Source organism: Myodes glareolus, chromosome 12 (assembly GCF_982192425.1).
Source record: "Myodes glareolus chromosome 12, mMyoGla1.1, whole genome shotgun sequence".
Classification (NCBI taxonomy): Eukaryota; Metazoa; Chordata; class Mammalia; order Rodentia; family Cricetidae; genus Myodes; species Myodes glareolus.
Genome location: NC_142037.1, coordinates 23,093,723 through 23,118,399, shown reverse-complemented (window position 1 = coordinate 23,118,399; position 24,677 = coordinate 23,093,723). Strand labels below are relative to the sequence as shown.

The 24,677-nt window shown below is 41.6% G+C and overlaps 1 protein-coding gene across 5 annotated transcripts in view; it reads left to right on the top strand.

Moving 5' to 3' along the window:
- Positions 1-24,677, top strand: part of LOC146890364 (ral guanine nucleotide dissociation stimulator-like) — a 36,009-nt gene that overhangs the window by 3,364 nt on the left and 7,968 nt on the right. For 2 of the 5 annotated variants that reach the window (XM_087912138.1, XM_087912137.1), the window contains exons 3-13: positions 564-737; positions 2,057-2,163; positions 5,366-5,427; positions 8,933-8,966; positions 10,786-10,847; positions 13,526-13,562; positions 15,253-19,031; positions 21,166-21,199; positions 22,961-23,027; positions 23,606-23,638; positions 24,420-24,563. In XM_087912138.1, coding sequence (XP_087768264.1) covers positions 564-737; positions 2,057-2,163; positions 5,366-5,427; positions 8,933-8,966; positions 10,786-10,847; positions 13,526-13,562; positions 15,253-18,253 — 3,477 coding nt within the window. In that variant the 3' untranslated portion in view covers positions 18,254-19,031; positions 21,166-21,199; positions 22,961-23,027; positions 23,606-23,638; positions 24,420-24,563. The remainder of the gene's footprint in view (positions 1-563; positions 738-2,056; positions 2,164-5,365; positions 5,428-8,932; positions 8,967-10,785; positions 10,848-13,525; positions 13,563-15,252; positions 19,032-21,165; positions 21,200-22,960; positions 23,028-23,605; positions 23,639-24,419; positions 24,564-24,677) is intronic. The other 3 variants (XM_087912141.1, XM_087912140.1, XM_087912139.1) reach the window with 3 other exon arrangements.

Here is a 24,677-nt window from a genome sequence, read left to right as displayed (position 1 = left end):
TCAGGAGTTCAATCAGGACCTGAGGCAGGAAATGAAGCAGAGGCCATGGGGGAATGATGCTTTTCCATGGCTTGCTCAGATTTCTTATACTACTCAGGACAACCCTCCCAGTCATGCCACCACCCCTAGGAAGCTGTGCCCGCTCATATCAACCTCAATCAAGAAAATACTATACAGGCTTTCCAGAGTCCAGTCTGGTCAAGGCAGTTCTTCAAGTGAGGTTCCTTCTTTCAAGGTGTCTTCAACCTGTTCCATGGTATCAAAACAAGGAAATGAACAAGCAACCTCCCCCACTACAGCAATGGCCAAACAGTGCTAGTGAAATGCTTTAATATCTAGGTGTGGTGGCACACCTCTGAAACTCTACCACTTGGAAAACTTTGGTGGGGAGGTTATGAATTTAGGAACGTCTGGGTACTTGAGGATCCTCTCTCAAAAAGAGAGGGATAATATGCATAACCTAAATAATTGGTCTGATCCAAGGGTAACTATTCAATGGAATTGTTGGAATGCTTATTCAGGTTCTTGATTTCAGTATCTCTTTCTTTATACAATACCCACAGGCCACCGAGAGGGACAACATCGAATGCATCTGTATCCTACTCAGGCACGGTGCTGATCCCCACATTGTCGATGACAATGGACATGCTGCCCTACACCATGCCATTTGCAGGGGCAAAACCACAGTTGTCCGCAAGCTGTTAGAGTATAATGCAGATATTACAGCAAAAACAGGGGTAAGAATCATTCAACTTCATTCCTAATGTACTTCCAGCAATGACACTCAGATCACTTTCCACATTCTGAAGCTCAAGCAGTCTCACTGAATCTGTTCAGAGTAAAGCATTTTTTCCTAATCTGTTTTTCATAGTTTTGTAGGTAACTTAAAGGAACTCAGCACAGCACCTTTTGTTTCAGACTTGGGCTTTACTTTAAAATTGAACAAGTAAAGGACTTGGGCCCACACACAAACAATAGAAAAAAATAATTTTAAGATAAATGTCTGTAGAAAATACAAATCTGTTGCAATTAAGAAGCTACTGATATGACTTGTCCCTCAGAGATGAGGCGAGGCTAGAGTGGGAAGGTCACAGGCACACAGGTAAATGTGGAAATTTGATCATTGAAGAAAACATACTGAGAAGACTTTTTCACTTAACTTTTTCAGATTTTATATGTACATAATGAAGGGGCCAAAATGTGACTCTGTCTTAGACAAGGAGCAACTCCATTGCAATTAATGACCTAAACCTGAATCCAGGAAGTTCCCCAGTCAAGTTTAGCCAATTGGCTAAACAGTTCCAAACCTGGCCTTATAAGGCTGGGAGACCAGAGTTTCAGGATCTGGCTGCTACTGACCATATGTGACACAAAATTTCCACAGTGGATGAAACTGTTACTAGTTCTGTCCAATCAACATGCCCCCCATGTAACTATTCCCTGACTGCCCAATTATTAAAAAGATACTTAGAATTCCCCATGTCCTCTTTCAAAGGGCCTGCATGTCTTTGTCCCTGGTCCTCATTAACATTTTATATGGGTGATGGACTGTTGCATGCTGGCTATTGCTGAAGAATAAGCACTCTTTGAGTTTACATACCATTTGAGTCTGAGGTCTTCCTCTAGCATTTTTTGGACCACTACAACAGGAAATGATGTTTGGTTTGGGAGAAAATTTTTAGTTTAGGGAAAATAGTTTTGAAATACAGATTGAAAAACTGCTCCAGAGATGCCACTTGAGTTCACTCATTCAACAGATGCACACCAAATCTACCTCCACGTTTTAGGATTGGGGCAATGGAGGCCCATCTCCATGGAACTAAGAAACTTGGAACCAGCAAGCGTTTGTGGCAAGTTCTGGAAATAGTGGTGTTCATGGGCATTGTTGAACAGGGAAAAAATGTTTCAAAGGAAAAGGAAGCCCTGTGTGTGTTAATCTGCAGCAAGGGCTGAAGGAAAATCTATCCTTTTGTGACTCATTTTCTTTACAAAATCTGTGATACATTTTTCAGTTGATAAGCATGTCAGTTTATAAAATGAAAATTTTCCTTTTCAGTATGGATTAACACCTTACAAGCTTGCATTATTTGAAAATCAGCCTGAAATGGCGGAGTTCCTGATTCAGAATGGTGCGGATGCAGATGAGGAGCTTCCGCCAAATAGGTACCATTTCTTTTTTACAATCTTAGTGCCATTTTTGAGGGTGTCATTGCTTAAGTAATGAACACTAAAATGGTAGAGGGAATATTGCTTCAACTCATAAGCACCTATTGAGAAAGACTAGCTCACAGGGAGTGTGAGCTGGAAAAGAGACTGTTCCAACATAAACAAAGGAACAGTGTGTCCCAGGGCTCAGATTCCCATTTAAAAACAAGTTGTCATTTCTAATCTGATTTGATTGGCAATTTTCTAATTAAGGCAACTTCACATTAGTATTGTTTACTTTGAAAAGTGTCAACTTTATTTTTAACACTGAAATGTATAATTTTATTACTTCTTATTCTGTTCCTTATATATTTTATTCTTATATATGTTCAATTTAAATATTTTTTCAAATATTTCTTTGATCACTCACTCTGCTTTAAGTGAATTTTGAATAAGCAAATAGATTCGGTTATCCATCAATTAGATGATATTACCAGATGCTATTATTCTTTCCTGTGTCCTGTCTGAAATATCTTGACTCTGTGTTGGTCAGATGTGAATCTGTGCACCCAAACTCTTGAAACAGATAATCTGGATAGGGACATTTGTCCAAAATAAGTACAAAGAACAAAGACTCCATTGAGAAAATACCTCCATACTATCTGGTTGTAAGGCATTTTCTTAATTAGTGATTGATGGATGTGGACCCAACACATCATGGGAAGTGCTGTTCCAGGGCTCATGGTCCTGAGTTGTATAAGAAAGCAGAATGAGCAAGCCGGTAAGCAGCTCCCATCTGTGGCCACTGTAAGCTCCTGCCTCCAGCTTCCTTCCCTGTTTGAGTTCCTGCCCTGACTTCCTTTAATGATGGACTATGATGTGGACATATAAGCCAAATGAATTCTTTGGTCCCAAGTTCATTTTGGTCATGGTGTTTTATCATAGAAATAACAGCTCTAAATAGGACACTTGGTATTTAAGAAGAGTTCAGCATTAAAAATCAAACGATTACCTTTTTTGTTCATACGTGTAAGTTTAAAGTCAGATGAATTAAAAAGTAAAGCCTGTGTGTTGTGTATTTTTTATTGAAAATACACTTTTGCATACCATATATTCTAAACATGTTTTATCATCCTTCATCTTCATGTACTTGTTTTTGTGTCCCATCCAAAATACAGTACAACACTGTGTGATGGATTTGCCTTCCATCTTATTTGAGGCATGTTTTCTATTTTTCTTTGGCACTTGGCCGCTTACTCCAGGTGAGCAGGCTGGGAAGCCTCTTTGGTATCTTACTACCTCCACCTCCTTTATACTATAAAAGTGCTGGGATTATAGACACATTACACAGTGTCTGACTTTTTGTTGAATTCCAGGTATTCAAATTCTGGGCTACTGTGACAGTTATGTATACCCACTGAGCCATATATCTGACTCTAGAACACTCAATTTTTAAAAGAAGACTTTGAGCCTAAATTAAAGAAGTGGTTATAAGTGTATTGCTATTAATTATGGAACTAAGGCTTCTGAGTGCAGAGCACTTTCAATTAAACCTCTAATCCAGTTAGAGGGCCTGTGTTTTTCTCTAATAAGAACCATTTGAGGTCATTTATTCTTCCTTTAATACAAGATAAACAGAAATTTATAAAGCTGGTACTTTTGAAGCAAATGGAAAAAGTATGCTTGTGACTTTGACATGGAATAGCACAGTTTTAGGAATTCATGACTAGTAACATGTCTCAGGAATAAAGTACTTATCATACAAACCCAAGATTTCAGAGTTCAACTCCTCAGAACACAGAAAGGGCCTCATGTGCTTGTGTGCATCTTTAACCTCAGGGAACCTCGAGGGCCATGGGAGATGGAGACAGGAGGCTGTCCGGAAAGTTATACTTTAGTCTTGCTTTTACAGCTGTTAACAACAAGAAACTCTGCCTCAAAACTGAGTTAGAAGGTAAGGACTGGCAGTCAAAGATGTCCTCTGACCTAAAAAACATGCACTAGGATCAACAAACACAAATGCATACACACATGTGAACAGGAACGCATATCAAATATGAAGATGAAAAAGTTACGTTTAGATTGTTGATCTAATAAGACTGGGGATCATTATCTGCTCAAAAGACATTGAAAATAGTGGTCAAGGTTGAAGGTTTTCCTACAGTTTGCTGGAGATCACTTCAGCAGCGGTGCTATTTTGGACAAGGTTCACATCGCACGTGAAAAGTCCCATGACAAGCTCCAAGACCGTGATGACAGCCAAAGCATGTAAAAGGAACGGCGAAAGCAGAAACTAGGAAAATAAAGCTGCTGGTCCAGAGTATACTGGCAATAGGCCCCGAAGTCCAGCAGTCTTAGCTGTGACCTGGGAAGAATATAGCTGACAAAAGAATGTTGCTTTCCTTGAGTTTTGAAGCTGGTCGTGAGTTCCAAAGACTCAGGATTACACAAAAAGTCACTAAATAAAGAAACAGCCAGGCGGTGGTTTCAGCATTCACACATGAGTGAACTGTTAAAACAATTTGAAGGTACCACAACTGTTACAGCTTCTAAGCAGAAGGATGCTTAGAAGCAAAAAAAAAAATACTTTTTCATATACTGACCATTGAGAGCATAGTACTCAACAGAATGCCTCCAAAGAGTTCTGACAGAGATAGGACTGTGGGGCCATAGGGACATGCAGGCAGATGAATGGAACAGGAGCACTGACTCCACGAGCATATAATACAAGGTTACTGGATCATTCAAAGCAAATCGTATGGAAAAAGCACTGCTATCATTCTTGTGTGTGTGTGTGTGTGTGTGTGTGTGTGTGTGTGTGTGTGAGTGTGAGTGTGTGAGTGTGTGTGTGTTTTAATCAAGAGCTAAATTTTCACCGTTTCTTCTCCATGAGGAAAAGTGGAAGGACAGCAGTTATTAATCATCACCAACTATTGAAGAATGAATTTAGAGTTATTAGGCCGGGCCTTGTTGCCTATGCTTTTAATCCCAGAACTTGGAAGGCAGTAGGCACAGAGATCTCTTTGATTTCAAGACTAACATGATGCATATAGTGAGTTTAAAGTCAGCTGGACGCTTAATGAGATCCTGTTTCAAAAAATTATTTGTAAGTATCTAATGTAAGCTATATTAGGGACTCAAAAATAAAAAATTTAGAAAACATGCTAAGTGTTTTTATATGAATAGTTAAATGATGATCACTTTTAAACATATGTCACAGTGGAGAAACAGCTGCAGCAGAATCTGAACAAACCAAGAAACAGTGTGCTAACATCAGCAAAGGTAAGAATGACTCCAACTGCTCCTACCTCCCTAAAGAAAATAAGGAAGAGTAAAGATTTTAGATCCCCTAAAGGAGTAAGGAAATCAAGTATAAATGCAGTTCTCTGGTTTTCAAATATTCTGAAAAGTCAGAATTAATTAAGAAACTATTTCAAATAATTTTCAATTGTGAAAATATATTGTCAAAACACTGCTTATTTTACATTAATGCTGATATCTGTACTGCCTTTGAATAAAGGAGAAATCAACTTTATGCGGCACCTGTCCTACATAGTCACATTGCAGCAAATAGGATAATTAGAAATACATATTCTTCTTTACTTTTATGACAAAAGCCTTGTATGTTGTACTGCATACCAATACACAGGTAAGTGTCACTAGAATGTAATTATGTCACAAACAAACCTCAGTAATCAATAACTTTCATTAAATAATTTGTCTACCTTACAATATAATTAAAATCTTCTGACCTCTTTAATGTCTGTGCAATTTCTCAATTTGGACAGTTTTGTCCTCCTACTGTATAACTGTTTTCTTTAGAAATCTCCCATTTTAGGGTGAAAGCTTTGTTCTGTAGTGAATGTATTGTTTTTATGAAGATTTATCAATTCTAACATGTTTTCCTTTTCGCTTCCTTCCATTGTCTCTTCTTTCTTTCCTTCTTTCCTTCTTTCCTTCTTTCCTTCCTTCCTTCCTTCCTTCTCTTCTTTCCTTTTTAGTTTTTGTTTTCTGAAGTGCTAGACATTGAACACAAGGCTTTGGGAGCATTCTACACAAGCACCCTACCCGTTATCTCTGCCTTCAGTACTTTTCTCTTCAGTTTTTCTTAAATAGAACCCGGTAGGTGTGTGTATCATTTCCATGCTTTAAAGCATGATTCAGAAATAAAAATTGGAACAAAAAGCAGAGTGAAGAAAATAACATCATTCTGTATTTCAAAGAATTAGCTGCCTCTCCATTGAGTCTGGAGAACCTTTGTGGCAGTGGAGGGAACACCACGTAGTATTTACTTTCAGCAACTGTCATCACAGTGTCTTTTATACCTAACTTGCCAGTGGCAACCACCCTAGGTAGTGAATTCAAAACCCTCTTCCCACAAGAGTACGATGAAGAGAGTCAATATGATTGTAATGGAGACAGCTTTGTGTCACTTTGTTATGAAGTTAGTTGTTCATGGCATTTGTGGTGGTGAGAACTGACTGAGGCCTCCTGCATGATAAGCATAGGCTTTCCTACTGAGCCGCAATCCCAGTCCACTAGTTGGTGGCCCTACTGACCTTCCTGAGTCACCATAGTTGGTGAGTGAAAGCTTTGCGGAGTGTAGTAGTCTGGGCTTGCATCCATGGTTTCTTAGTGTCTGCAGCACATCTATCCAGGACCTTCTGGCTTTCATGGTTTCCATTGAGAAGTCAGGCGTAATTCTGATAGGTTTACCTTTATATGTTACTTGACCATTTTCCTTTGCATGTTTCAATATTCTTTCATTATTCTTATGTTTTTGTTTTGATTATTATAGGGCTAGGGGATGTTATTTCTTTGATCCAGTCTATTTGGTATTCTGCAATCTTCTTGAACTTCATAGAGATATCCTTCTTTAGGTTGGAAAAGTTTCCTTCTATAATTTTGTTGAATATGTTTTTTGTGCCTTTGAGATGAAGTTGTTCTTCTTCTTCTACCCCTATTATTCTTAGTTTTGGCCTTTTCATGGTGGCCCAGATTTCCTGAATGTTTTGTGTTAAGAATTTGTTGGATTTAATGTTTTCTTTGACCAGAGTCTATTTTCTTTATAGTAAGTCCAGTGCCTTAGATTCTTTCTTCTATCTCTTGTATTCTGTTGGTTATATTTGTCTCTGTAGTTCCTGTTCATTTATCCAGATTTTCCATATCCAGAATTCCCTTGGTTTGTGTTTTCTTTATTACCTCTATTTCAGTCTTCAAGTCTTAAACTGTTTCTTTCACTTGTTTGCTTTTTTCATGAGTAGTTTTGGCTTTCTTTGTGGGATTTATTAATTTCTTCCAACTTTGTCTTCTCTTCAATTTCTTTAAGGGAGTTTTTCACTTCCTCTGTAAAGGTATACATCATCTTCATAAAGTTACATTCAGAGTCATTTTATTCTACTTCTGGGTTAGGATGATCAAGTCTACCTTTTGTGTGTCCACTGGATTCTGGTGTTACCATGTTTTTTAGGATGTTGGAGGAATTCTTGCATAGGCACCTACTCATCTCTTTTATCCCCATCTCTTCCTTCAAATGGGGCCAGCAGTGTCTTGGCATGTTGGTACAATCCTTGCTGTGGCTGTCTCTTAGATCTCCTCAGTATTGGATCAAGCTGTGTTTCAGAGTTCCACAGAGCTCGCAGGCTCTTAGGTCCCCTCAGTATTGGAACAAGCTGTGTTTCAGGGTTCCACGGAGCTTGCAGGTGAACAGGCACCACCTTGGATTTTCTTTGTGGTGAAGAGGGTTGATGGAGGTCTCCCACATGCTAAGCCTCATTGCAACCCATTTGTTGGTGGGACCAACACTCTGCTTCAGCCATAGGCAATGCCAAGGAAGTTATATTACAGTTTATATACTGTGCATAAAATAAACAAGAATTTGCTTTATTCCTTTTCAGAGGGCAGGCTTTTAGCATGCAGTGGGAACTTGATGCCTTGTCTGTGGGAACTCCAATGTTTCCTGGAAGGGACTACTACCATGCAGTTGCTGCTTGGTTCCCACATTCCTTCCATGCTTCTCACCCCAGAGATAGAGTTTAGGGTGCTTAATTACTGCAGGAGGCTTTCCAATAGCTCTTACCACGGTAGGTGATAGGTACTGGTGCTGAACTACTTTGCACTGCCCATGAGTGAGGGACCAGAAGCTAGAACTGAGGGGCTACTGCAGCTTCCTCAGAAGCACTTGAGGAGAGTGCATACCTTGCTCCCTCTCTGGAGCTTTGCCAACCTATCAGTTTGAAATTCTTTGCAGGGGCCTTTGTCCTTGGTCTGCTTGCTGCTTGTTGATTTTCATTTTGCTATGTTGCAAAGGGCAGTCACCGTAGACTTAGCTTCCTTGTGTCTGGAACGTTCATCTTCAATGGAATAACTCAAACCTTAGAGAAACTCCTTTAACTTCCATACAAGATGAGTGTGCTCACTTACAATTCTCCTAACACCATTAGTCCAGAGACAAAAGCAACAGCAGCAACACTGTGCTACCACTTTAACACTTCAGCTTGTGAAATTGATTCTGGTTAAGATGCCTTATTGTGTTCAAGATCTTAGGTGTTCTGTACACCAATTTATTATAAGTAGTAACTTTTCATAAATTTGTCTGTATTTGAAACATACAAAGAAGTCTCAATTAAGAGTTATCCATATATTTGTTGTCTGTAAGTCAATAGTCACTTTAAATTTTATCCACATTTGGGAACAAAGTATATGTATTAAAAAATATTGGGCTTGGCATTTAATGCTCTTATATTTTACAATTGATAATAACATATTTTGTTTTTCTACTTTATAGCTAGTCGAAGACTTAAAAACCAGATCTCACTCAGGTATGAATGTCTGGATTTCACCATAAACTGAGTATGTAAAGAATATAAAGTTCAGAAGCTACCACCATGTTTTTCTGAGTAAGACAATTTCAGCTTCTTGATTAGTTGCTAATCAAAGCTGAATATTTATCTGTGGAGCTTATAGTTTTAAATACCTGATGATTCCTCTGATACAGCATGAAATGCTGTTAAGACCCCTGTCTGTGGAGGTGATTCAGCTGTAAAGTGCTGGCTGTGCATATGGGAGAATGGGAGATGGATGCCCAGGGTCCACATGAGGCCTGATGGTCTTGTGTGCTTCTAGAATCCTGGTGAGCTTTCATGAGATTGCAGGTGAAGACAGAGCATGCCCTGACATTTCTGGATTGCTTGCCTGAGGTTTGCATTCATGAATGAAAGACCCAGTCAGAAAACTAATGCTTAAGGTTAGGTTCAACTCCTGAGTCTATATTCCAATCACCACACCTACACACTGGCATGTATGTACCTTCAATCACACATACATAGAAATACACAGCACATAACGTATTTTGCACATGCATGTAAAAGGATCCATTTTCAAGTCATTAATCCTTTTCACTAATTTGTTTGGCTGAGTTATCTGTGGGAAGAGTGTGAGTAATATGGCAAGGTTCAAGACTCTCCAAGGCTTTGCTAAAGATCACCTCAGAATGGCCTTGTAGACATGCTTCTGTCCAGCAGGTTAATAGCTCCCTCAGTGAGCTCCCCAACTGTGGTGAATCCCAAGGTAGGTGAAGCTAGAAAAACAAACTGGTTGGTCCAGAGCTTAGCAACCAGAAGCCCTGAAATTTGGAGCTCTTAGCTGTATGGAGTAGAGCTGAGGGTCTGTATTGCTCTGCAGTGCCCTGTAAATACTCAAGCCTTGTGCAGGAAGGAATGGCCATTGAGTATAAAGAGGATCATCATAGATCCTGGTGGTTTGGTGCATGCTTTTAATCCCAGCACTCGGGAAAGCAGAGGCATGTGGATCTGTGAGTTCAAGGCCAGCCTGGTTTACAAGAGCCAGTTCCAGGATAGGCTTCAAAACTACAGAAAAAGTCGGTCTCAAAAAACCAAAAAAAGGAAAAAAAAAAATTTCATCATGTATTTGTGCACAGACTACCAATAAAGCAGCTTCAAATCACCAAAACATGCTGAATTCTGATATGGTTGGCAGCTTGATGTTTAGACATAGAGTTTGTTTCATGTTCTCCCAAAGCAGCTTCTTGGGAAAAAGTGTGTGACTAAATGAAATGCCTAAAAAGTTTCTTGACAGAAAATAGGCCAAGGTGCTTTAGGTTTAGGGAAAGAAATGAAATAGGAGCATTAAGTACTTAGAGCACAAAACAATCAGTTCCTGCAACCATCAGAACAAAGTGTGTGGGAAAACTGCCATTCCCCTGTCTTCTGTGCTTGGAAATGTGTGTGTGTGTGTGTGTGTGTGTGTGTTGTTTTTATCAAGTGCTAAATTTTGTATGTTCTTCTCCATGAGGAAAGGTGGAAGGAGAGCAATCATTAATCATCATCAACTGTTGAAGAATGAATTTAGAATTATTTGGCTGAGCCTCTTTGCCCATGCCTTTCATCCCAGAATGTGGGAGGCAGGAGGCTTAGATCTCTTTGATTTCAAGACATACATGAAACATATAGTGTGTTAAAAGTTAGCTGGAATACATAATGAGATCCTGTTTCAAAAAATGTTTTTGTAAATATCTAATGTAAGATGTATTAGGGACTCAAAAAATAAAGAATTTAGAAAACATGCTAAGTGTTTTGGTATGGATAGTTAAATGATGAACACTTTCAACATATATCACAGTGAAGGAACAATGACAAGAGAGCCAGAGCAGAGAAAGAAAAAACGTGTCACCTTCAAAACAGGTAAGAATGACTCCATCTGCTCCTACCTTCTCTGAAGAAAATAAGGAAGAGTAAAGAATTTAGAACCCAAAAAGGAATTAAGGAAAACAAGTATAAATCAAGCACTTTCAAGTGTGAAGTATTTTTGTCAAAACATTGCTTATTTAATTTTAATGCTGACATCTGTACTGCCTTTGGATAAATGAGAAAACATCTTTACACAGCACATGTCCTCCATAGTCACATTGCAGTAAATAGGGTTGTCAGAAATACAGATTCTCCTTGAGTTTTATGACAAATGCCTGTGTGTTGTACTGCATATCACTACACATCTCACTGCCACTAAAATGTAATTATGTCTCAAAAAAACCTCAATAATCAATTATTTTCATTAACTAATTTCCTACCTTATGATATAATTAAATCATCAGGGTTCTTAAATGTCTGAGAAAGGTCTCAGTTTATATAGTTTTGGCATACTGTATAATTGTTTTCTTTAGAAATCTCCTATTTTAGGGTGGAACTGTTTTTTCACAGTGAATATATTGATTTTAGGAAGACTTATTAATCCTTATATGTTTTCCTTTTCTTTGTCTTCTTCCTTTTTCTCAGTCCCTGCCTCCCCTTGTTCCCTCCACCCATCCCTAAATCCATCCCTACCTCCCTTCCTCCCTCCCTCCCTCTGTTCTCTCTCTCTCTCTCTCTCTCTCTCTCTCTCTCTCTCTCTTTTCTGAAGTGCTAGAGGCTGAACATAAAATGCTAGAGGAGCATTTTAGGCAAGCACCCTACCCATTATCTCTGCCTTCTGTTTTTGTTAAATAGAACAGGGTAACAATGTATATCATTTCCATGCTGCAAAACATGATTCAAGAATAAAAATTGAAACAAAAGGCAAAGTGAAGAAAATGACATCATTCTGTATTTCAAAGAATTAGCTGCTTTTCCATTGAGTCTGGAGAGCCTTTGTGGCAGTGGAGGGAACACCACGTAGTATTTACTTTCAGCAACTGTCATCACAGTGTCTTTTATACCTAGCTTGCCAGTGGCAACCACCCTAGGTAGTGACTCCAAAACCCTCTTCCCACAAGAGTAAGATGAAAAGAGTCAGTATGATTGTAATGGAGACAGCTTTGTGTCACTTTGTTATGAAGTTAGTTGTTCATGGCATTTGTGGTGGTGAGAACTGACTGAGGCCTCCTACATGATAAGCATAGGCTTTCCTACTGAGCCGCAATCCCAGTCCACTAGTTGGTGGCTCCAATGGCCGTCCGGAGACACAGGGAATTCTAAAAAGGCACACTAAGTTTCCTTGACTTTAAACAAGACAAAAATGAATGAACATTTCATGTCTTGTTTGGTTTGTTTATGTTTATTTTAGTTTTTTGAGACAGGGTTTTTCTGTGTGTAGATTTGAAGCCTGCCCTTTAATGTATTCTCTACACCAAGCTTGCCTTGAACTCCCATAGAGCGTCCTGCCTCTGTTTCCAAGCACTGGGATTAAAGGTGTGAGCCACCACTGCCTGCCTCCAACGTTTCATTTCTAAAAGCAAACTGCAAGTGTCCAGGGAAGGATTGAGTGCGTTTATTGTTTACATATGTAAACATTGCATTGATTCTATGTCAGAAGGTAGCCCATGGAATTTCTGCCCCAGTCTCACAGCTGCTTCTCTGCTGATCTCTCACCTGAGGTAGAGCTCGGGGTTATTACTACCAAGGGAGGGATCTTTCCAGTAATTCATTTCAGGGGAAGATGATGCCTGCTACCATGAGCATCCTTTAAGCGGCATATAAGTCTGGTAACACAGATGGAACTAAGGATATTCTTCCCTCAAAGGGGATGAGGAGTGGAAGCCTGTTGTCTGCCCTCCCTTGAGCTGTTATGTAAAGATCTTTGTTCCTCTTCTTTCTTTCTGCGAGGTTTCATCCTGATACAAAAGACAGAAGCCATACATATAGTCCCAGTGGTAGGAATTTTCATGATAAAATGAACAATTTTAACTAAAAGGCTCAACAATATTAACGAATCAATCCCACACCAGTTATGTTTTAAGGGGTTATTTATTTGGCGGGGGGTAAAACTTACATACACCATAAACCGTCAGGAAGGGAGCCTAGTCGCTGGAGCAGGAGCCGGGAGCAGCAGCTGAGACCGAGCACCGGAACCAAGAGCCGGAACCAAGAGGGCCTTATCCGGAACTGCTTCTCTTTTTAAGAGAGAAATATACCACGCCCCAGTGGGCTGGTATTTCAGCAGCTATTGGCTGACGGAGCGGAAGTCGCTCCCCGCTGCACTGTGGGCTCCTGCTTCAGTGATTATTGGTTGAGGCAGCGGAAGTTACTCCCACAACACAACAAGGTTCTTCGTTTCCTTGAAGAACAAAAATGTGTATAGGCCCATGAATTTTTTTCCATTTTGAATCTGTTTTTTGTTTGTGAGACACAGTTTTATTGTTACGTAGTTTTGGCTATCTTGGGAATCACAGGGTGATTGTTTATTTTTAGGTATTATGCTTGACAAGTTTAAGTCTTGTTTGATTTGAAATAAACAAAATGGATTAATTCTACATGAATAAATTTCCTACAAGAGAGTATTTACTCTAGAATAGTCTAGATTAGTCTCAAAAATGAATACTATGTATCTATTCATTTTATATGTTATATTTCTCTAGCATTGTAATAAATTTATTTTGATTTTTTAGAAGTCCATTATAACACGGATCAGAAGCCTTTTTGCAGGTAAGGTCTAAGAATACAATAATACTAAGGAAATTCAAAGATAACAAGCCAATTATTGGTTGTATTCTCAGATAGATACTGATTTATACACTCAATTTTTGCTTTGTTTTCCAATCCCCATAGTATTACCAATGTTTTTTAGCCTGAAATATTGTTGTTTTTAAATCATGGACATGAGGTGTATACTCAACCATCATTTCCCAAGTACCAATTCTGTGTTTTGGAAAATGAGCTTACTCATGATAACCACACTCACTATGTCCATCTGACACTCCTTGCCTTTTCAAAATTTTTCTGAAATCAGCTAGTGTACTAGACCTTCATCACACTTATCTTTCTGAGAGCTGACAGAATTTGGGATCTCTCTGTGTTATCACACAGTATTACAAGAGGCCAACAAATTACTTTCTTCCTTTGACACCATCTCCACAGAGGCCCTTTGGTCCTGCGTAGCACCCTTTCATAGGTGGTGGAAGATCCCATGCCTTCCTCCTACCACAGTGCTCCATCCATCACTTGTCCATTTATGTGAGCTGTTTTCTACAGTAATGAAGTCTCTGGATCTCAGTAGATTATCTAAATGTAGAGAGCCAAACCACAGCATGACTATTCTGTCTGTGTCTGTGAAAGTGGGCTCTGTCTTCCCCAGCAGTAGGACATGAACATGGAGTAGAAGGCCCTTTCCTTCAGTGATCTGCTCTCTCAGACACTGATTTGGCAGAAAATTAAAGGTGTTATGTCAAGCTAGTCCTGTGCTCATCTTAATTGATTACTTCCATAATAGAGGACAATTGTGTTATCATTTGTGGGGCCATGTACATTGGATGCACATTAATAAATTGCTTATTTACTCCATGTTAAAAGATCCAAAAGGCATCACAGTTAATGTCCAAAGTGCAGTTTCATAATTTACAGTAGTTACAACCGTTCCAAGAAATACCTTGCTAAAACCATGTTACTTTCTACTTGGAATTCTAAACTGTCTCAAGCTAATAACCTGAAATTATCCACCGAGTTTTATTGCTATTCATGTTTTTATCTCATTAAGTTAATAGCAATGCTCATTTGGCATAGAAATAGGCTGATTATGGTTTCAATATTCACTCATGAATGGACTACTAAGGGACAGCTTGAGCGTCTCCTAGGCCATGGTATTTTGTAAGAGTGCTAGCAGAAGCAGGAATCTATTCTATGGTCCACAAACAAACCTTATAGGAGATAACATCATATGCATTGAGAGCCCACAAAGTACCATGACAGAGAGGGGTTCTGTGATGCTTTAAGAGCAAAGGATGATTTGACAAGTGGAGTCAGGGTACTAATTACATTGAGCACAAGAGTGACCATCAGTTATTACAGTATTAAAAAAATGCTGGAGAGAAACTAGTGTCTTTGTTATTCTCTCTCTCTCTCTCTCTCTCTCTCTCTCTCTCTCTCTCTCTCTCTCTCTCTTTCATGTGTTCCTATGCTTTCGGTGGACTAATTTTTGTGGACTAAATTCTTTCCTTTTTCTCACATGGGAAAAAGTTTAAAAGAAAGTGTCACCAAACTTAATTAACTGATTGAAGGACAAGTTAATGCTTGACTGTAAATCTCTAATGTATGTTAGGAAATCAAACAACAAATAAAGCATTTGGTAAATGTTTTTATATGAATATTAAAATATTACTTTTTTTAAAATATGCCACAGCAGCATACGACCACCTGCTGGAGAGCTGAAATCAATACTTAAGAAGTCTATTCAGGAACTCCAGCCGAACCGAGCAGCGAGGCCTCAACGGCCAGGACCGTGGCGAGGAGAGGCGCGGTGCAAACAATGGGAGCGGCATTGGCGAGGACCACGGAGCCCCGGGCCTGGCGGGGACCGGAGGCCGCGCCACGAGCTCCGCAGCTGGAAGCCCCGCTGCGCTGCACACAGGCCTAGGCGAGCGGCCTCTGCGAGCCCTGGGCCGCGCCCTGGGGCTGACGATGAGCTGCCGAGGCTGAGGATGATGGTAGATTGCCAGAGCTCTACGCAGGAGATTGGGGAGGAGCTGATCAACGGGATCATCTACTCCATCTCCCTGCGCAAGGTTCAGCTACACCAGGGAGCCACCAAAGGCCAGCGCTGGCTAGGGTGTAAGAATAAGTCGGCCCTGAACCTCTACGAGACCTGCAAGGTGCGCACGGTGAAGGCTGGCACTCTGGAGAAGCTGGTGGAGCACCTGGTGCCTGCCTTCCGGGGCAGTGACCTTTCCTATGTCACCGTCTTTCTGTGCACCTACAGAGCCTTCACCACCACTCAGCAGGTGCTGGACCTGCTGTTTAAGAGGTACGGTAGGTGTGACGCCCTCACGACCTCCTCTAGATATGGCTGCATCCTCCCGTACTCCAGTGAGGATGGTGGACCGCAGGACCAACTCAAAAATGCCATCTCCGCCATTCTGGGCACCTGGCTGGACCAATACCCAGAGGATTTCTGTCAACCTCCGGACTTTCCCTGCCTCAAGCAGCTGGTGGCTTATGTGCAGCTCAACATGCCGGGCTCAGACCTGGAGCGCCGTGCTCACCTTCTTCTGGCCCAGCTGGAGGACCTGGAGCCCAGCGAGGCTGAGCCTGAGGCCCTGTCCCCAGCTCCAGTGCTGTCTCTGAAGCCAACTTCACTGCTTGAGCCAGCTCCAACACTGCTTCTGGCATCCAGCCAGGATTTGGCGCCAGAGCCAGAGCCAGAGCCAGAGCCAGAGCCAGAGCCAGAGCCAGTACCAGCTTCTGAGCCAGATCCATCCCTAGGACCAGCACTGGCATCCAGACTGGTGGTGGCACCAGCTTCTGAGCCAGATCCATCCCTAGGACCAGCACTGGCATCCAGACTGGTGGTGGCACCAGCTTCTGAGCCAGATCCATCCCTAGGACCAGCACTGGCATCCAGACTGGTGGTGGCACCAGCTTCTGAACTGGAGCCAGCGGTAGTGCCACCGCTAGAGCCTGAGCTGTCCCTCGCACCTGCTCTGGAGCGGCAGCCGGCTCTCTCACAGGCCCTGGAGCTGGAGCCAGCTGCGGTGCCTGCTCCTGCACTACAGCCTTCCTGGTCTTTGCCTGGAGCCACAGAGAATGGACTAGATGAGAAGCCGCACCTCCTGCTGTTCCCTCCAGATCTGGTGGCCGAGCAGTTTACACTGATGGACGCTCAACTGTTCAGGAAAGTGGTGCCCTACCACTGCCTGGGCTCCGTCTGGTCACAGCGGGACAAGAAGGGCAAGGAGCACCTCGCACCTACCGTCCGTGCCACTGTCGCCCAATTCAACAACGTGGCCAACTGTGTCATTACTACCTGCCTCGGCGACCAGAGCATGAAGGCCCCAGACAGGGCCCGGGTGGTGGAATACTGGATCGAGGTGGCCAGGGAATGCAGAGCGCTCAAGAACTTCTCCTCCCTCTACGCCATCCTCTCTGCTCTACAGAGCAATGCCATCCACCGCCTAAAGAAGACATGGGAAGAGGTCCCCAGGGACAGCTTTCAAGAGTTCCAGAAGCTGGCAGAGATTTTCTCTGATGAGAACAACTTCTCCCTGAGCAGAGAGCTGCTCATCAAGGAGGGAACCTCCAAGTTTACCACGCTGGAAATGAACCCTAGGAGAGCCATCCGGGGCACTGTCCCCTACCTGGGCACATTCCTCACTGACCTGGTGATGCTGGACACTGCCATGAAGGACTATCTGTATGGGAGACTCATCAACTTTCAAAAGAGAAGGAAGGAGTTCGAAGTGATCGCCCAGATCAAGCTGCTGCAGTCCGCCTGCAACAATTACAGAATTACTCCTGAGGAGCTCTTCGGAGCCTGGTTCCGAGCCATGGAACGGCTCAGTGAGGCTGAGAGCTACAACCTTTCGTGTGAGCTGGAGCCTCCATCCGAGTCAGCCAGCAACACCCTCAGGAACAAGAAAAACACAGCCATTGTCAAGCGCTGGAGCGACCGCCAGGCTCCCAGCACCGAGCTTAGTACCAGTAGCAGTGCCCACTCCAAGTCCTGTGACCAGCTCCGGTGCGGCCCCTACTTCGGCAGCGGGGGCATCACTGATGCCCTCAGCGTGCACTCAGCTGGTTCTTCCAGCTCTGACGTGGAGGAAATCAACATGAGCTTTGTCCCAGAGTCTCCTGATGGCCAGGAAAAGAAGTTCTGGGAGTCAGCCTCCCAGTCGCCCCCAGAGACCTCTGGCATCACCTCAGCCTTCAGCAGCAGCACCTCTTCATCAGCCCCCACCACACCCGTGTCTACCACACGCACCCACAAGCGCTCCGTCTCAGGGGTCTGCAGCTACAGCTCCTCACTGCCACTCTATAACCAGCAGGTGGGCGACTGCTGCATCATCCGGGTCAGCCTGGATGTGGACAACGGCAACATATACAAGAGCATCCTGGTGACCAACCAGGATAAGGCCCCGACTGTCATCCGAAAAGCCATGGACAAACACAACCTGGATGAGCATGAGACAGAGGACTATGAGCTAGTGCAGATCATCTCAGAAGACCACAAGCTGAAGATTCCAGAAAACGCCAACGTGTTCTATGCCATGAACTCTACTGCCAACTATGACTTTATCCTTAAGAAGCGGACCTTCACCAAGGGGGCTAATAAGGTCAAGCATGGAGCCAGCTCCACCTTCCCTCGCATGAAGCAGAAAGGACTCAAGATTGCCAAAGGCATCTTCTAAGGACGTCTCCCAGGGTCTGGCTGGCTGAGGACTAAGCACTTATAGACTAGAGTGGCCCAGGCCACACAGGTACCTCTGCCTACTTGCTAGCTCAGGCTACCCCCAGACTCCAATTTCACCCTAAACGTCTCCTGCTGCCGGGATTGACACCTGCCACTAACAGGCTGACCTGGCCTCCGGGGATCACTCGCCGCCTTAGGTGCCTTCTGCTCTCTAGAACCAGAGGACTAGCTGACTTTTGCCAAGGAGTGCTGCCAACTGGGCATGGTACTTTGCCTGCCCTGGACACTACCCTCCACACTTTCCTGACACCTCCCCAGTTGCAAATCACTGCCACCCATGCCCCCGGATGCCCCAAGGCACCCACACACCCAGCAGGACTGACCACTGCGTTCTCTCCTTGTGCCTACAGGCACTGGCCTGGAACCTTCATGGAAGTCCTGGCCTTTCCTCCCACACTTTAGCCTTTCTCAGGCTGCACCAAAGATTACACCTTCAGGGCCTACAAGGCGAGGGGGTCTCGCCCACAAGCCCCAGCCCTCCCTTGGATCAGAGAGAGAAGCCCTGTCATGGACCACCCAGTTGGTATCGAATCCCATATCACTGAACGTGCCATGTAGCATCACTACAGCCCGGGTCGTAGGAGACTACTGATTGGGGTGCGGCAATATTTATTTGTTGTAAATAGAAAATGCTGGACTTGAATATTATATTAGAATCCCGTTTCTACTATGGCGTGGTCAAAAAAAAAAAAAGAAGTCTATTCAGATCAGTGAAGGTAAGAGTAATCATGAATACTTTGCTGCTACTTCCCTAATTTCAATAGCAACTTAATTCATTCAAAACAGGAACAAAGTAAATAAGATATAAACGTAATTTCATTTTAAAATTTGCCTCCTAATGTTCTTCACGTTCAAAATTATTTAAGAAATGGTTTTCTGAGAAATTTCAGTATCAAACTATATTATCTGAACCATGTTTGCTTATTTAACGTGAGCCTCTGATGCACAAAGTATCTTTGTATAAATAAAAGAACCTCTAACTAGTCCACAGCATGGGCCCGCTAGAGTTATGTGACAGCAATTTTGCTTGTTATAAAATGAATTTTTCTTTCATTTTTGTAATAAATACATTGCATTTAGGCTACCTATATATCAGTGTCAATCAAACGTGATCATGTAAAAAACAGAAATACAGTATTCAATTACTTTCATTAAGGATTATGAGAACTAAATTTAACTACATTTTTATGAGGTTTGTTCCTTTCTATAATTTTTCTATTTAGACATATTAGACAATTCACATACGGTTTTATGTTTATCTTTAATTATCTGCTATTTACTCTGACTATTTCTTGGCATAAAAAATAATAGGCTTGCTCAACTTTTTTAAAAAATGGACTTTGGGTCTTGTAGGCAGTGCTGTGTATTGATCATTGCCATTATAAGCATTCTAGACAAGCGCTCGCCCTGTTGGCTATGCCGCCAGCACCTTTTTCCTTTGGTTTATTAGTGTAGGGTACGGTGATACTTGGTTTATATGCCGATAGACATAACTTCCAGAACAATTTGCCACAGTAGGAGGAAGGCTGAGAAAAGAGCATCATTTTGCAGTGGACAGCACTGACTGGTCCATTGAATCTGGATAAGATTCTAAGAGTGGGAGGAACACTACAGAGTCTGGGCTTTCAGCAGCTGCCACCACAGTGTCTTTCACACCTACCTTGTCTATTGAGAGCACAGCATCAAGCGAATAGGAGTACATGGAGTGTAGAGGGTCTGAAAGAGTCAGTATTATTGTAATGTGGATGACTGTCCTTTACATTATTTCCACACTGGATTTCCTTTGTGGTGAAGAGGGTTGTTTGATGGGGGTCTCCCACGTGCTAAGACTCATTGACAGTCCATTTATTGATGGGACAAATGCTTTGCCTCAGCCATTGGCAATGCCGAGGAGGTTATACTGCAGTTTCCATACTGTGAATGAAATAAGTAAAAATTTGCTTTTTTCCTTTGTAGTGGGCGGGCTGTTAGCATGCAGTGAAAACTACTCACTTGAAGCTGTGTATGTGTAGACAAATGTTTCCTGTTAGGTACTACTCCCATGGAATTGCTGCCCTGTCCCCACATTTCTTCCATGCTTCTCGCCCTAGAGATACAGTTCAGGGTGCATAACTACTGCAGGGGGCTTTCCAATAGCTCTTACCATGGGAGGTGATAGCAGGTGCTGAACTACTTTGCACTGCCTGTGGGTGAGGGACCAGAAGCTAGAACTGAGGGGCTTCTGCAGCTTCCTCAGAAGTACTTGAGGAGTGTGCACACAGTGCCCTCTCTCTCTGTAGCCTTGCCACCCTGGCATCTGGAAATTCTTTGCCCTTGGTCTACCTGTGTTTTGTAAGTTTTGCTATGCTGCAAAGAGCGGTCCTCATAGACTTAGCTTCCTTGTGTCTGGAATTTTTATTTTCAATGAAATAAGTTCAACTTAATCTTAGAGAGGCTCTTTTCACGTCCATGCAAGGTGAGTGTGCTCACTTACAATTCTCCTAACAGCACTTTTCCAGAGACAAAATCAACAGCAGCAACACTGTGCTACCATGTTAACACTTCAGCTTGTGATATTGATTCTGGTTAAGATGTCAGTTTCTCTGTTTGATAATGCTAATGCTCATGATCATAGGTGTTTTGTACACCAATTTATTATTAGTGTTGACTTTTGAGAAAATTGTCTCTGTATTTGAACCTTACATGAGGTGTAAATTAAGAGTTATCCTTGTATTTTTTGTCTGTAAATCAGTATTCACTTTAAAGGCTACGAAGATTCAAAGTATATGTAGTAACGAAGTATTAGCCTCAGCATTCAATGCTCTTTTTTCTACAGTTGCTTATAACATATTTTGTGTTTCTGCTCTGTAGATAATGGAGGAAATAAAGACCAGCTCTCACTCAGGTAAGAATGTCTGGATTTTAAATACAATGAGTATGTAGAGACTATAAAGTTCAGAAGCTGGCACAATGTTTTCCTCTGTGTAAGACAATTTTAGCTTTTTGATTAGGTGCTAATCAAAGCTGAATTATGCCTCAGATACAGCATGAAATGCTGTTAAGACTCCTTGTCTGTGGAGGTGATTCAGCGGGTAAAGTGCTGGCTGTGCATATGGGAGAATGGGAGAAGGAAGCCCAATGTCCACATGAGGCCTGTTGGTCTTGTACGTTTCTAGAATCCTGGGGAGCTTATGGTGAGATTGCAGGCGGTGACAGAGCATCCCTCACATTTTTCTGGATGCCTTACCTGGATTGCTAGCCTGGGGCTTGCATTCATGAATGAGATTCAGTCATATAACTATGGCCAAGGGTGAGGGTCAACACCCAAGTCTGTACTCCAATCACCACACCTACACACTGGCATGCATGTATCTGAAATCACACATACTTACAAATACACTGCACATAACATACCATGTACATGTATGTAAAAATATTAGTTTTCAGGCAATTAATCCTGTTTGCTAGTATGTTTAAGGCAAGTTGCTGGGAAGAGTGTGGGCAAAATGGCAAGGTTCAAAACTCTCCCAGACTTTGCTGAGAGGATCATCTCAGAATGGCCTTATAGACATGCTTCTGTTCAGCAGGTTTATTTCCCTCTTAATGAGTTCTACCTCTGTGGTGAATCCCAAGGTAGGTGTAAGTTAGAAAAACAAAGTGTTTGGTCCAGAGTTTGCCAATCAGAAACCCTGAAATCTGGAACTTTTAGCTGTAGTTCAGATGAAGCAGAGCTGAGGGGACAATGTTGTTCTCCAGTGTCCTATAAAATGACTCAGAAATACCCTTGACTATAAAGAGTTTCAACATATGCATGTGGACACACTCTCAAAACATAGCTTCAAGGCACCAAAATATGGTGACATTAGAGATTGATGGCAACTTAATGCTTAGACATAGAGTACTTTTCATGTTTTCCCAAAGCAAGCAACTCCTTGGGAGAGTGAGATGAAATGAAATGCCTAATTTTTTTTTATTACAGAAAACAGGTCATGGTGCTTTAGGTTTAGGGGAACAAATGAAAAGGGAGCATTAAGTGCTCATAACAATCAGTTACTGCAACCATCAGAACAAGTGTGTGCAAAACCCGCCATTACCCCCTCTTATGTGTTCGTGTGTGTGTGTGTGTGTGTGTGTGTTGCATGTGTGCGTGTGCCTGTTGCATGCTTTGCATATTTCTCTGTGCAGACATGAAGGAAAGAGGAGGACATTGGTATCTTGTATCATTCTCTAACTTATACACTTGACATAAGATCTCTGACTGACCCTGGAGCTGGTCTGGCAGCCAACAAGCCCAAATGGTAGCCCATCTCTTCCATCCACAATACTGGGGTTACATGCATGTGTCCATGCCCAGTTTTTTATGTGGATGCTGAGGATTCAAACTCAGGTTGATCTGTGTTGGCACCAAACTTTCTTACTGACTGAGCCATCTCCCAAACCACTGGCTTTTTAAATTTTTATTTTAAAATAGAACTATGAGTGAGTCTTCACTGAATGCTACATAGATTGAGACAAGTTGAAACTGAAAACAAAAACTTTTTAAAACGGGGGTCAATGTTGAATTACATAAATGCAAAAATGTCACTTAGTACACAGATAATAAATCTTTCAACAGAGATGCTCTAAGGACCAAACTCACCCCTCACTGCATGTTTTTATTCTACAGGCTCTCTGGAAAGCCTCAGGTTCCAGAATCTACAACAGAGGACAAGGCCAATACCTCTGATATTAAGGTAAAATTCTTTGTGAAATTTGTTTTCTTATGAATTTTGTTAAAATGCAGCAGTAGTCTACCTATCACAGTTTTATATGGCAGTTTGGTCAGAGAAAAGTGTTTGGTATCAGTGAGCCATCCTTTCTATAAATTCCAGTGAGCAGTAAGTCCTTGCAGATAGCAATGACCCAATAAGAGAATGAACTGGAAACACAGAAAGTGGAAGATTGCAAGCAGTTCTCATGTAATAGAAGGTGCCTGATGCTTGACCAAGGATGGTTTGCAGAAATAAATACACATTAGACTGATTTTGAAAACAACTGTGGTAATACATCTGAATACATTTTAAAGGGTCCAGTTATTGAAGTGGTCCAGGCATCACCCAGGTACCTTTTCTCTCAGCATAATTGCAGTAGGTTTTCTCTTCCCTTGGATATTCTTATTTCAGGATCACATAGAAGAGCATCTCCTCTGTTTGTCTCTTTGCTTCTGTATTAACACTAGCAAGAAATTGTGAAAATTAAGCTATTTGTAATCTGTTCAACCAAGTTTACATTATAAAGAGATTACAGTGTGTTTTCTATTTGATTCCACTAGGAGGATATTAAAAACTCTTCCTCCAGGTACACAGTAAGTATTTTTCCCCAATTAGCCAGCAGTTGTAGATGTTAAGATTCAATTACCATATAGTAACACTTTGCTTTCTGGATATTTGCTCTGTATTTGACAATAATATACACTCTGATTCTTTGTATCACGTTCACACATTTAAAATATTTTAGGGTTATAATTAGACGTCAATGTGTTCATAGTAACACATCAGTTCACCTCATCACCGTGAGCTGCTGGAGGTTAGGGATCCTGTTTGTAACCTGGAGCCTTAGAGTTGTGTGAATCAGAAGTTGATATTAATGACTTTTGAATGGGACTCAGCAGAAAAAAATGGGTTTCTATAAAGCAGTTTCACAGATACTATGGTATGGAGGACACTAGTAAGTGAGAGTTTGTTTATAAGTGGAAAACAATATGCATTTTGCCTCCCAAACATAGAAGAGAAGTACTGATGAAAGGGGGCTATTAAAATTAATAATCATCTTATATAAGATTCACAACTTTTAAAACATAGTGAGTTCAGTTTAGTCTCAGTCACAGGGAAAGGTCAAATTTCTCAGTTCATGATTTTCTCAATCTAGCTTGCAAAAATATTTTTTAATTAAGATGATATCTTAGTAATTTGTAAATAGCTAAGCATAGTAGAAGATATTTCACTTTTAAGTAATACTTTCTACTTTTCATGTTTCAACACCCTGTCCTGATAAGGAACAAAATAGTTTTGAAATTATGCACCCCAAATCAAGAGTTCATTTCCCAATCAAACCAGGAAAGTTGATCTTCTGTCTTTTTATTGCAGATGATACAGAAACAAATGTTGTATTCCAAGAAGATCGCCGCAAGGAAAAAGAGGGAGCAAGAAGAGCTAAGTATATCAGTGATGGACTTAAGTTCTTCAGGAGAAGCACTGCCTGAGTTCTCTCAAAGAAATTCATGTTTGATGGTAATTCCTGTTGATTTGAAAAGTAACATATTTGCTTGTGAGGAGAATGATGACTTTGTGTTTCCAAGTTGCAAATCATGTCAGAGAAGACAAACAAATCCTTGAACATATCTT